The sequence below is a fragment of the Microtus oregoni genome, unplaced genomic scaffold (genome assembly GCF_018167655.1).
Source record: "Microtus oregoni isolate MIOR12 unplaced genomic scaffold, Mior012 000007F_ref0000211, whole genome shotgun sequence".
Taxonomy (NCBI): domain Eukaryota; kingdom Metazoa; phylum Chordata; class Mammalia; order Rodentia; family Cricetidae; genus Microtus; species Microtus oregoni.
Genome location: NW_024543066.1, coordinates 46333704 through 46346355, shown reverse-complemented (window position 1 = coordinate 46346355; position 12652 = coordinate 46333704). Strand labels below are relative to the sequence as shown.

The 12652-nt window shown below is 45.5% G+C and overlaps 1 protein-coding gene across 1 annotated transcript in view; it reads right to left on the bottom strand.

Annotated features, from left to right (window-relative positions):
• The window catches only part of Kif6 (kinesin family member 6), a 309520-nt gene extending 297442 nt beyond the window's left edge, over window positions 1–12078 (bottom strand). The window contains exons 1-3 of the mRNA XM_041656411.1: window positions 11946–12078; window positions 6747–6856; window positions 943–1017 (exon numbers count right to left, since the gene is read on the bottom strand). Coding sequence (XP_041512345.1) covers window positions 943–1017; window positions 6747–6856; window positions 11946–12011 — 251 coding nt within the window. The 5' untranslated portion in view covers window positions 12012–12078. The remainder of the gene's footprint in view (window positions 1–942; window positions 1018–6746; window positions 6857–11945) is intronic.
• Between the last annotated feature and the right edge of the window lie 574 nt (window positions 12079–12652).

Sequence of the window (12652 nt, the reverse complement as noted above, 5' to 3'; positions counted from 1 at the left end):
AGACAACTGCATGCTGCCCTCCAGTGACCTCTAGTTTCCACACTCTCAAACACAAATAAGTGCATACACACACACACACACACACACACACACACACGTGAACACACATATACACCACACACACATGAAAATTAAGTAATAATATTAATAATAGAATTATTGAACCAAGAAAAGTACAACAAATAAGAGAAAATCATCTTGATTTCCAGTACCAGTAGCCACACCACTTGGAGCAGTGTCAGCCTAAATAATCCCTGGTTTACAGAACCTTGTAAAGGATGTCTTTATGTGCTTGTGTATGTGTCTGCATGTTAGTATGTACACAAGTGAGTAGGTTCCCTTGGATGCTGCAGGAATTCCTACCGCCAGGAGCCTTTAAATTACCCACTCACTTGGGAGTGGCCTCTTATACTATATATGCCGATGTAAAGCGTGCGTCCAGCCACTTTTCCGTTCCAGCAGAGGATTATGATCTGTGGGTCTACCCCTAAATAAATAACCCTCTATTATTCTCAATTCTGAGCTAATGTGGGATCTCTTTTAAGTGTCCTTCTTCACTTGGAGACCAGAAAAGTGTATTAAATCTATGGAGCTAGAGTTATAGGAGGTTGTGAGCTGCCTTATAGGGGCTGAAGACTGAACCCTGGTATCTGAAAACACACAACGATTTCTTAACCACTGAGTCACCTCTCCAGCCCATACCGGAACTTTTAAAATGAGACTAAGAATAGTTATTCTGTCTGTGTTTCTGGTTTCCTTCAAGGCTCACCATCTGCATCTGAGTGAAACAGCTCTTGATATGAATAATTAATGTTATCACTATTTCAAGCCCTGAAGCCAGAGTCTATGATTGATACACGCAAGCAAATTCCCACAATTACCTGAGGACTGAAGACAAGAAGAAAAGCCAGGAACCCACTAACAGAGTCTGGGAAATCCTACCTCTGGGCGACTGGTTTGGCAATGATTTCGAAAATGATGTCTTGCTTTGCATCTTGGTCAAAAATCCTTTGAAATCTGCAATGTGAAAATGCAATTATCTTCAAACGCTATTGGATTAATGAATGTCGTTCTCATAAACACGTTTGTAAATGACCCCACACTGACATCACCAGACTTAGCTAACCTAACACAGTGTTTGCCCTGTCATCCCCCCGACACTGTGCAATTGTATTCTTGCTCAAAAGTGGTGAGTAAACAATATGGCTTTGACAAGATCTGTACAATTGTTCCCCTCTGAAAAAAAGCACACCAGCTTTGAATCGCATAATAAACTGTGTGTTTTTAGCTCTCAAGAAGGACAGTGCAGCAGGCTTTCTCGGACCACAAGCCCCTTAATCATGAGATAGAGGCTTCGTTTTAGTTATGAATACTCAGCCTTAGTTTGTGCTTGTTTCTAGCTAGTTCTCATAACTTAAAATTTAACCTGCTTCTCTTCATCTATGTTTTGCCTCGGGACTTTTTAGCTTTTCATTCTCTATGTCCTACTTTCCTGCTTCTTTCGAGTCAGGTTATCTGGCTGGCCCTGGACCTCTCCCTCTCCTTCTCCCTCATTCTCTCTCAAGCCTAGATTCCTCCTTCTACTTGTTTTCTCTGACTACCACTCCCACCTATCCCTCTATTGCATAGCTATCAGCCATTCAGCTTTTTATTAGACCAATCAGGTGCCTTGGGCAAGCAAGGTACAAATAGCAGCACGTCCTTGTCAAGTTAAACAAATGTACAAATAGCAGCACGTCCTTGCCAAGTTAAACAAATGTACAAATAGCAGCACGTCCTTGTCAAGTTAAACAAATGCAGCATAGAGAAATGCAGCAGAAACTTACATAGTTGAACAAACGCAGCATAAACAAATGTAACATAGTTTTCCTAGGTGAATAAATATTCTATGACAGGACCGTGTCTGTGGCTGGTATCAGAGTCAAACGTCCAGAACTCCATAGGCTGGAAACCCAAGAATGGGATGGAAAAGGCCCTTGGGCTTCTGACATTTGCCGGGTGAGGAAAGACTGCAAGTTTACTGCACAATGCCTGAAGGTGCAGCATTTGAACTGTAGCTTGTGGTTGCCCATGCATTAGGTACCTCCCGTTCTGACAGGGAGGGCAGCTTTCTGTACTGCTGTCTCATTTCCTCGCTCATGACTCAAAAGTCAGAAAGGACTGATCTGTCCTGCAAAGCCAGGTCTTCCCGAGAACTGCAGGAGGGGAGTTCCAGGAGGTGGCAGAGTGGTTGTTCCATCCTCCTTGCAGAATCACTTCAGTTTGGTAGAGGATTACCAGTAGAGCAGGACACTTGGGAGACACGATCTGTTCTCCTGTACCCCCCCCCTCTCTCTCTCTCTCTCTTCTCTCTCTCTCTCTCTCTCTCTCTCTCTCTCTCTCTCTCTCTCTCTCTCTCCTCTGTGTGTGCACGTGTGCTCACATGCATGGATGTGGAGGTCAGAAGACAACCTTGGTGTCTTTCCTTGGGTCTCTCACTGGCCTGGAACGCACCAAGTGGGCTAGCTGGCTAGCTGGCTGGCTACCAAGCCCCAGAACCTCTACCTCTCTGGCCCAGGATGATAAGCATGCCATCCCATCCGGTGCTGGGGCTCAAACTCAGGTTCTCATGTCTGCAAAGTAAACACTTTGCTAACTGCGATCTCTTCCCAATCACTTACATTTTTTCAAAATAAAAATGAGAGGATACAGTCTTTAAAGTAAAAATTCTCAAGTGAAATTTTTGAGAGAGTCTTAAGCAGCTTCCTGGTGGCTTTGGACCTCTAGCCAACACCACTGCCTACATAGTCAGTTGACCGTATTCACCTAAAGCGGTGAGGCTGCCAGGGAGGAGTTCAGATGAATGCCCACAGTTAGATTAGAAATATAAAATAAAAAGAAATTTATCCTCAAGGGACCCCAGGTCTTTTCAGCCTTCATCTGAGATGAGCAAATGGTGACCAATGCACTGACAGCCTAAGGCAGTGTTCTCAGCCTTCCTGATGCTACCGCCCTTTAAACACGCTGCCATGACCCCCAGCCGTAAAATGATTCTGTTGCTACTTTATAACTATAATTTTGCTACCGTTAGGAATCACAACATAAATATATGTGTTTTCCGATGGTCTCAGGTGACCTCTGTGAGAGGGTCATTCAAGCCCATGGAGTCATGATCCACATGCTGAGAACCACTGCTCTAAGGACTTAGGAGCAGCAGATATGAGGTGTTGATGTGCCGTGCCTGGATCAGCCCTTCAAACCCTTCGATCTGAACACCAGCATGACGCAGGCTTCCACAGAACACACGGCCACCATGCATGAGTGTGCTCTAAGGAGCACGGTTGACTCGAGCTGTGCTGGTGGTGGACTACAGACTTCCAGCAGGGTCTCGGGGAAGCTGCCCAGGAATGGGGCCTACTGGCTTCTTTCTCCTGATTGCTGGTGACCTTGAGGCAATAGGACACTCCCCACCCCACTTCTCTACTCCCGACCAGGAATTACATCTATCGGTGCAACATTAAGACATGCCAGGAGCTTTCGAGAAGGCACTGAGTCACCCACAGAATACATTCTGAAAGGTTCCTTGTATAAAGTTAATATGATCAGTTTATCTACTGACTTATCTATTTTATAAATATCTATCAAGTGCCTCCCACATGCTAGGTACTCTACCAATGTTGTAATTAGACTGAAATATAATTTTAGAACAGTACCCATAAAGCATACTGAATTCCTTGTGCAGGGCATGATATCCTCTGGTTAGAGAGATGGCTCGGCCATTACGGTTACGAGGCTGAGAGCACTTATTCTTACAGGGAACCCAAGTTCAACTTACAGCACCAAGAGGGTAGCTTGCAACCACTTGCAAGTCCAACCCCAGGGAACCCAACGCCCTCTTCCAGCCTCCATGGGCACCTGCACATACATACACATACACCTTATTTAAAAAAAAATTTAAAGGACCTTTACACCCATCAAATCATTCTAAAATGCTATCTTCTGATCTTTAAGAGAATAGTGGATCAAGAAAAAACCGAGATATTTCTCTTATCTCCCTACTTCAGAATGAAGACTTCAGGATCAGAGTTTACAGCTAACTGGTAATTGCATATTGAGCATCAAACACCACCATCTCCAAACATTCCACTTTCACAACAGAGCTATGTTACAATCTGGGGAGGAACGTGGACCAGCTGGCTTCTGAAGAACAGGAGAGAATCCTAGAATTCAGAAAAGCTGTACGAAGTTCAGTCCAATCTCTTATGCAGATAAAAACGACTCAGGGTCCTCATGCCCATCAATAACATGCTGAGAAAGAACATGAGATTCTCCGTGACCAAGATGTCCTTTCATTCAGTGAGGATGTTGTGTGGGCTTTCTCTACAGCCCATTTCAACTGCACACAGACTAGTCTTTCCATCTGAAGCCTTTACTGAAATCGTCCTCACCCCACAAGATGACTGATGGAGGAGGGTCATCTGTCTATCTGTTGCTTTCATTGGTTAATTAATAAAGAAACTGCTTGGCCTGATAGGTCAGAACAAAGGTATGCGGAGTAGACAGAACAGAATGCTGTGAAGAAGGGAAGTGAAGCAGACACTAAGAAAGCTGAGTCAGGCAGACGCTATAGCTCTCCTCTCCAAGATGGACACAGATTAAGATCCTTCCCCGTAAGCCACCACCTCGTGGTGATACAAGATTAATAGAAATGGTTAATCAAGATGTGAGAATTAGCCAATAAGAGGCTAGAACTAATGGGCCAAGCAGTGTTTAAAAGAATACAATTTGCGTGTAATTATTTTGGGTAAAGCTACTGGTGGCCGGGAGCTGGGAGGCAGAAAGCAGCCTGCAGCTCCTACTACAAACGACAGTTCCATCCTTCTAAAATTTCAGTCCCAAACTTGCTGGCTTCCTTGATCCACTCTTTCTGTTTAACTGTAATGAGTTCACTGGCAAGCACTGGCAACTCTGACCTCCAAATGTCTAGAATCCAATTAGAGGCAAGCCTCAACATCCTCAGACCCAAATCTGCAATTGTGCGTAGCTCTTACATCATATAACAGCATTTGCACAGAGTTCGTGTAGCTCTCTCCATATACCCTGCATACTGCTCACGATTCTCACTACAGTGCAAATGTCATGTGACTATCTGTGTACACTACTGTTTGTGGAGGGTGGATGGAAGACTCTGTGGGTTCAGTACAGGCAGCCTCAATCCTCTTCAGTACCTAGGCTGGTCAGACCCATGTATTCAGGACCAGAAACAACGGTTCAGATCTCCAGACACAGGACCAGAAACAACGGATATCTCTCGGCACCCCACTTCCCACCAAGGATAGAACACTACAGTTGTGTCACTTGTTTTCCATGCCCGTTACAGGGTGTGCTGTGTAGGTCAGCAAGTGCTATCCTCCTGCAAGATCAGCAAGGACCGTGCTACTGCAACCAGGGTGTGGTGACCCCTTCCCTCTCAGCATCACCCTTTTTCTGCCCATGCCACTTGAGGTGACAGCTCAAGTCACTCATAAGGTCCTATATAATTTGGCTTCTCCCTGCCCTTTGACCTGCCTTCTTCCTGTCTGTCCCTTGCGGGATCTATAAGCCTCATGGTCCCCTTCCCTTCCCCAAACACTCATGCACTCTTCCAGCTTAAGGACTTCGTTCTTCCTGCTCCCGTGCCATGGACCTTTCATCTCTCAGGCTGGCAGTGAAGAATGCCCAGGGTGGATAGCAGGGACAGTCACATGAACCATGTGGTTAAGCACTGCCCAAGAGAAATACAGAACCATCCATATGTTATTTGAAGTGTTCCAGCTGCAGTTTAAAAAAAGAGGAATAAGAAAAGAAGAATCCTGGGAAATTAAATATAATAATGCATTTAACCCAATAGATCCAAATTTTTGTCACTATGATATGGGATCAATATGAAAAGATTCCTGAGATATTTCATATTCTCTGTATTTTTTTTCACATTGAATCTTCCAAATAAATGAATACCTGACAGAGTATTCAGAAGAGAAATGATTCTAATGGATGTTCCACAGGACATCACAGGCATTGAATATGGACATGTGCACCTGAGACAAACAAAGCCCACCTAAGAAACACATGGACGAGACCACAACATCTCACCTTCAATGACGTTCACACATTCGTGGACTTCATGCAGTCCCACAATGAGCGAAGCATGGAAATCCTAACACTACAGGTGACATCTGAGGCTATAACCATGCCACTTCTTTATTATCTATTGTGTGTGCTCGTATGTGTGCACACTTGTGTGAGGTGGGGTGCACGTGCTCACAATATATGTGTGGCGGTCAGAGGACAAGTTCACATGTCCATACTCAGGCTACATTCCAACTGCTGTTTGAGAATCAAGTTCTCACTGGTCTGCAACTTTGCCCGGCGCACATTTGTGGCTTACAGGGCGCCCCCCTTCTGCCACCCATCTTGCCCTGACTGGGGTGCATTACTCTGCCTAGCTTCCACCTGGGATCTGGGGATCTGAACTCAGGTCCTTGGGCTGGGAAAGCAAGGACTTTATGGACAGAGCCATTTCTCCAGCCCTGGAACATAATCTCAAACACAGAAACCTACCTTTTAATCTTGGGCACAGTAATGAAGTTGAGTTCTATATACCAGATGAGATGGCCATATCACTCTTGCCACGGAAATGGGGCTGATGACTTTGGCAACAGAAACTGACACGGGACAAGAACTTGCCAAGTAATGAAGCAGAAACAAAGAGGAAGAACAAGGCTTACTTAAACTTGTAGCTTTCCCGCTTGTTGTTCACAAATCCATCCGCTAGATCTCGGGGTAAGAGAATTTCCAAGCTAGGTGCTGATTTCTCATCTTCATCTATAGAATAAATCTGCAAATACAAGAACAATAGGTGACTATAAATGGTAAAATTCCAGCATGATCTCTGACCTGAATATGATTAGCATTGTAATGGTACAAAACTGTGCTTTCATGACAAAATATCATAGCACAGTATAATACGTAAATTTTTCTTTGAACTGTTATTGGGCTCAAACAAATACATAAAACAAAACAAGAGTTAAAACCTAAAGTGATGTTTGCATTAGTGACTTTCTGTGTTTAGCGGCGTAAATGAAGGCAGACAGAAATTAAAATAAAATATTCAGCTTTAATTAGGAAAAGACTTACAGAACCCGAGGTTCCCGCGGAGAACAGGAAAGCAGAAGGGATGGGGGAAGCACACCAGCAATATTTATTAGTAAAAAAATATCCTCAGGGGACCCGCCCTACAAGCAAGGTGATTGGTTGAGGCTACCCCTACATCTGTGACTGTGATAAAACGCCATGACCAAAGCAACATATGCAGGACAGAGTTTATTTTGGCTTGTGGACCCTGTGGGAGAGTCTATAAAGGCAGGGGAAGGCATGACAGCAGGCAGCCACAGGAAGCCGAGACATCACATCTTCAAATACACACGAGGCAGAGAGTGAACTGGGAGCAGGTGAGGCTATAAGCTCACAAAGTCCACCCCAGTGATATACTCCCTCCAGCTTCTGAAGGTGACATCACTTCCTCAAACAGTGCCACCAGCAGGGAAATGGCCTTCAACTATCTGAGCCTATGGGGGACATCCTCATTCAAACCACCACCATGCTGTCTCAAGGTTCTGATCACCTTTGGATGATGTACTATCCAAGTTTGATTGTGTAAATCCATCCCTATTGTTGAGGAAACCCTTGAAAGCCTTATGCTAGGCATTGTTTCCCCGTTCTAGGGAAGAAGTTCGCATTCTTGCTACAGCTCAGAAGCACGTCTGAGCATGTGCAAACCAGACACAGTCGTGACAGTGATGTCTGAACCTTGTCAGAGGGTAAACAGGGGTATCCAATTTTTAGTTATATCCCCCAAAATCCCAAGTTGCAGGAGTTTGATGGGTCGTGTGGTTTGAAAAGATGCGTGTGCATGTTTTTGCCGTCTGCGGATTGAAAAGATGCGTGTGCATGTCTTTGATGATGTCTGCGGTTTGGAAGGATGCGTGTGCATGTCTTTGCCGTCTGCGGTTTGGAAGGATGCATGTGCATGTCTTTGATGTCGTCTGCGGTTTGGAAGGATGCGTGTGCATGTCTTTGACGTCTGCGGTTTGGAAGGATGCGTGTGCATGTCTTTGACGTCTTGTGTTTCCATCACAGCATAGACACTACTTACTAAGTGACCTGGGAGAAATCACTTCCACTTTCCAAGCTGACATGGAAATAGAACCCTAAAACCCTGACAATGGTACCATTTTCTGATTCCTGTCTCCATTACTTACTCTTTTATTTCTTGGCCAGGAAAATCAACACTCAAGGCTATAAAGAAACCCTGCAACTTAATGTCTACATGCTGAACCCAACCACCAGGTGTGAGCCCAGTAACTGCTCTCAGAATCAAAGGGCCCTTCTATATAAAGTGTGGGAAACAAAATGTCCAGGCCCCCTTGCAGAGTGCTTGGGGGCGGAGTGATGACGCAATGCAAATGGAAGCATTTTGTAATGCACCATAAAAAGAAGATTTAAAAAAGACTTCTTGTCTTTCACCAGGAAATAAACTACTTTCTTACAAGCAGTACTTCCTGTTTAAGGAAGACTAATTTAGATGCATGATTAGAGGGTAGGAGTCATATTTTTACCCCAGGAAAAGTTAAGTTTACAGAAAGTATGAATAATGTCCAAAGCAGATTCTGTTTTAAATTTGAGACAGGGTCTCACCACTATGTAACCCTGACTGGCTGTGTTGACCCAGCTGGCAGAGATCCATCTATTGCTGCCTTCAAATCCAAGTGCTGGGATTAAAGGCATGTGCCACCAGGCCTGGCCTAAGCAGATTCTTACTGAAACATCTTACTCAAAAAACATGAAAAGTTCAGATAAAAAGGCCATGTTGTAAAATAAAATTTCTGAAAGCAGAAGAGGAAGGGGGCATTTGAGGGTTCAAGGTTTTTCACTAGATTTTTTTTCTCCCACGAGATATTCAAAAACTCTATTCTGGTAGAATAGAATCTAACACAACCAGAAATAAATAACTAAATAAGCAAACCAAAATGTCATTGAAATGATTCCTAATGATACTCTGCTATACTTAGACCAGAACTAGCAAGATCATCAGAGAGTCTTCTTCCAGCAACTGATGGGAGCAGATGCAGAGACCCACAGCCAAACTAAGGCAGAGCTCAGAGAATCCTGTGGGAGAGGCGAAAGAAAGATTCTAGGAGCCAGAGGGGTGAAGGAGGCCACAAGAACACTGCCCACAGAACCAACCAACCTGGGCTGATAGGGGCTCACAGAGACAGAACCGGCGATCAGGCAGCCTGTACAGGGCTGACCTAGGCCTTCTGCATATATGTTACGGATGTGTGTCTTGGTGTTCTTGTAGGACTCCTAATAGTGGGAACAGGGGCTGTCTCTGACTCTTTTCCCTCATTTTGAGACCCTTTTCCTCTTACTGGGTTGCTCCATCCATCCTTGATATGAGGAAAGATGCCTAGTCTTAGTGTAACTTGCTATGCTTTGTTTGGTTGATATCTCTGGGAGGCCTGCCATCTGTGGGGAGAAGAGCGGTGGAGAAGAGGGCCTGGGAGGAGAGGAGGGAGGGGAAACTTGCTCAGGATGTAATATATGAGAGAAGAATTTTAAAAAGTGTATTGTGACGGGCAGGACGCCGCTGTTGATGGTCAGTGAAAGAAGTGCGCATGACACGAAATACACAAAACGGAGGTGACACACACTTTAAAATGCTGTACCTGGGGTGGAAGCAGTAAGTGCCTAAACCACACCCAAGTGCTTTAGGGCTCACCAACACAGCTCTCTTTCTGAGACAGGGTCTGGATAAACTGTCCAAGTGGGCCTTGAATTTTTTAGCCTTGTCCCAGTCTCCAGGGAAGGTGGGATACAGAGCTGTGCCACCAGGCACAGGCGGGTACAAAGCTGTGCCACCAGGTGGAGGTGGATACAGAGCTGTGCCACCAGGTGGAGGCGGATACAGAGCTGTGCCACCAGGCGGAGGCGGATACAGAGCAAGTCAACATTCAAAGGAAAAGCCTACAGTGGTGACCCACACCTATAATCCCAGCACTGGAGAGGTAGAGGCAGGGGAACTGGGAGTTCAGTGACTCGAGAGCTCCCCAGCTCTACCCCGCGCACCTCCCTACCATAGCTGAACTTCTCTTTGACCACCAAGCAAGCGCAAAGTCTAGGAATCTGGGCAGCACCACATATGCTTTAAAGGGCCTCTGTGTGGGTAACTGCAGGAGAGGCAGCAGCAACGATGCCCAACATTCTCCCTACTGCTTCATTTCTCTAAACAAACATGACTAATACTGTGGCTGGAGAGATGGCTCAGCGGTGAAGAGCCCTGGCTGCTCCTCCAGAGGACCTGGGTTCAATCCCCAGCACTCACGAGGGGGATCACAGACATCTGATGTTCTCTGGCCTCTGAAGGCACTGCATGCATGTGGTACACATATGTTCATGTAAGCAAAACACTTGCACAAATAAAATAGAAATAAATAAAAAATTTAAGATGATTAATATTCTCCTCTATGGTCTTTTCTCGCAGCTTCTCCTGAATGTTTTTCATGGGATAAAGGCTACTGATCATGATGGCCGAGACATTATGATCTCCTTGTTTTAAGGATACAAATTACCAGAGGCCAATGCTAAATTATAATATGCCATAATGTTACATACTTTCATACACATAACACTGAAAAAGAATAGAAATAAAACATTATTAATTATATATTTACTCCAGGCATTCAAAAATATGAACCAATTGCCTCAATACTCACTTTGGAAGTCAGAAATACATATATATATATATATATATATATATATATATATATATGTTCGTGTGTGTATGTGTGTGTGTGTTTGTGTGGGTTTGTTTGTCTTTAAGGAAATGTAAGTTTCAAAATCCTTAATTAAACTTAAACTCTGGGACTTGCACGGCCCATGCCTTTAATTCCATTATTTAGGAATCAGAGACTGGTGGGTTTCCATGAGTTCAAGGCCAACCTGGTCTACATACTGAGTTCACGCTAGCCAGGACTACAAAGGGAGGCCCTGTCTCAAGACAAAGAACAAATTACATTAAAATTAAACAAAATTCAGTCCCTGCGATTCAGCAGCTGGGTGTCCTGGCCACTTTACTTAACCCAGCACACAGTGTCCTCGTGTTTAAAATGAGGGCAACGACCAGAGTCCCAGCAGAGGATCAAGGATGAACCAGAAAAGGGGCCTGGCAGGTGGTGCTTCCTCCAAACACAGCCAAGGCCGACCTTGCCCACCCAAGAGGCAGAGAGGGTAGTCTGTCTCCACAACCTTTGCAAACTTCTAGATTTAGCGCACACCTCAGTTAAGGCTTTCTGGGGACGGGGGTGGGGAGTGGTTTGGGACACACAACACATTTACTATGAATGCATGCCAGAAAAAAAATCCATGGGCGTCTCAGAAGCAAAGGAGTTAGATAAGTAATCTTGTAGGCTGTAGTGTGCCAAAAATAATAATAATAATAATAAAATAAATAAATAAAATAAAAATAAAGAAAAGAGAGCACGCGTGCGTGCTTGTCTATAATTGTATAATTCTGCTTACGAGCGTGCATTATAATACTTGCATACCAGTTGCCCCATCAGACTCAGCTCCAAGCTGTGTGTGGAGAGCTGAGAGGGCAAGAGGCAACGCCTCAGAAGAGTGCAAGAAGCGCCTGCCCCTGTGTGGATGGGACTCTGCGCAGGTGAATGTGCAAACTGGGATACGTGCACGCGTGTGCACCCCTGTGCCAGGCCTGGGGCTGAGGTTGTGGGCGGGCTCTGTCCACCCTCAGGGCTGCAGTCTGTGTGGCCATTCCGCGCCCCGCGCCCTCCTTCCCCCTCACCCCCTCCCCCTCCTCCCCCGCGCTGGGCCCCCACGCGCCCCATTTCCGACCCCGCGGCCCATACCCCTTGCTGCTGCTTCCGCTCGGGGGGCTTCACTCTAGCGAAAATCTGGATCGTCTGCTTCATCATCACCAACAGAAACTCCGCACTGACCCTTGACCTTTCCAAGTTAGACCTACACAAAACTTCCTACTCCCACCTCGTACTGAGACCCGCTGCCCTAGCAACAGTAACCAAGGATGCTACCCAAGCAGCACTGCGGCCAGTGGGAATCCCGCCTCCTCTACCCTAATTGGTCGTGAGCTAAGAGGAAGGGTTAGGGGCGGGACGGGGGGGGGGGCGGGTATGTGTGCTGCGCACGTGTGTGGGAGATGCTCTGGGGACTTGGGTTAAAGAGTTTCCGACTCCCTAGTCTGGCCCCTTTGCGAATAGCTTCTTCCTCATTTCTTAACCCCTTTAAATCTCTCTGAAGTCAGCCTGCCGTTTATCATGCACTGAAGAAAAGCCCTTTTTTGGTTGCGACTCCCAAGCTGCTCTAATTCACTCGGAAATCATTGTGCGACAGAGCAGGTTCTCAACAGAAAATCACAACCCAAGAAGAAGGGCGGAGCTGCGTTCCCTGTGAAGAGAAGGCTTCCCATGTGAACTTTCTGGAAATGATGAGTTCCTGAGAGACACCCTCTGAAAACTTATCCAACCTTCATTCACCAGGAAAATGCAAATTAGAACCAAACTGCAGTGGGCTAAGATAAATAGTGGCTGGGAAGTTT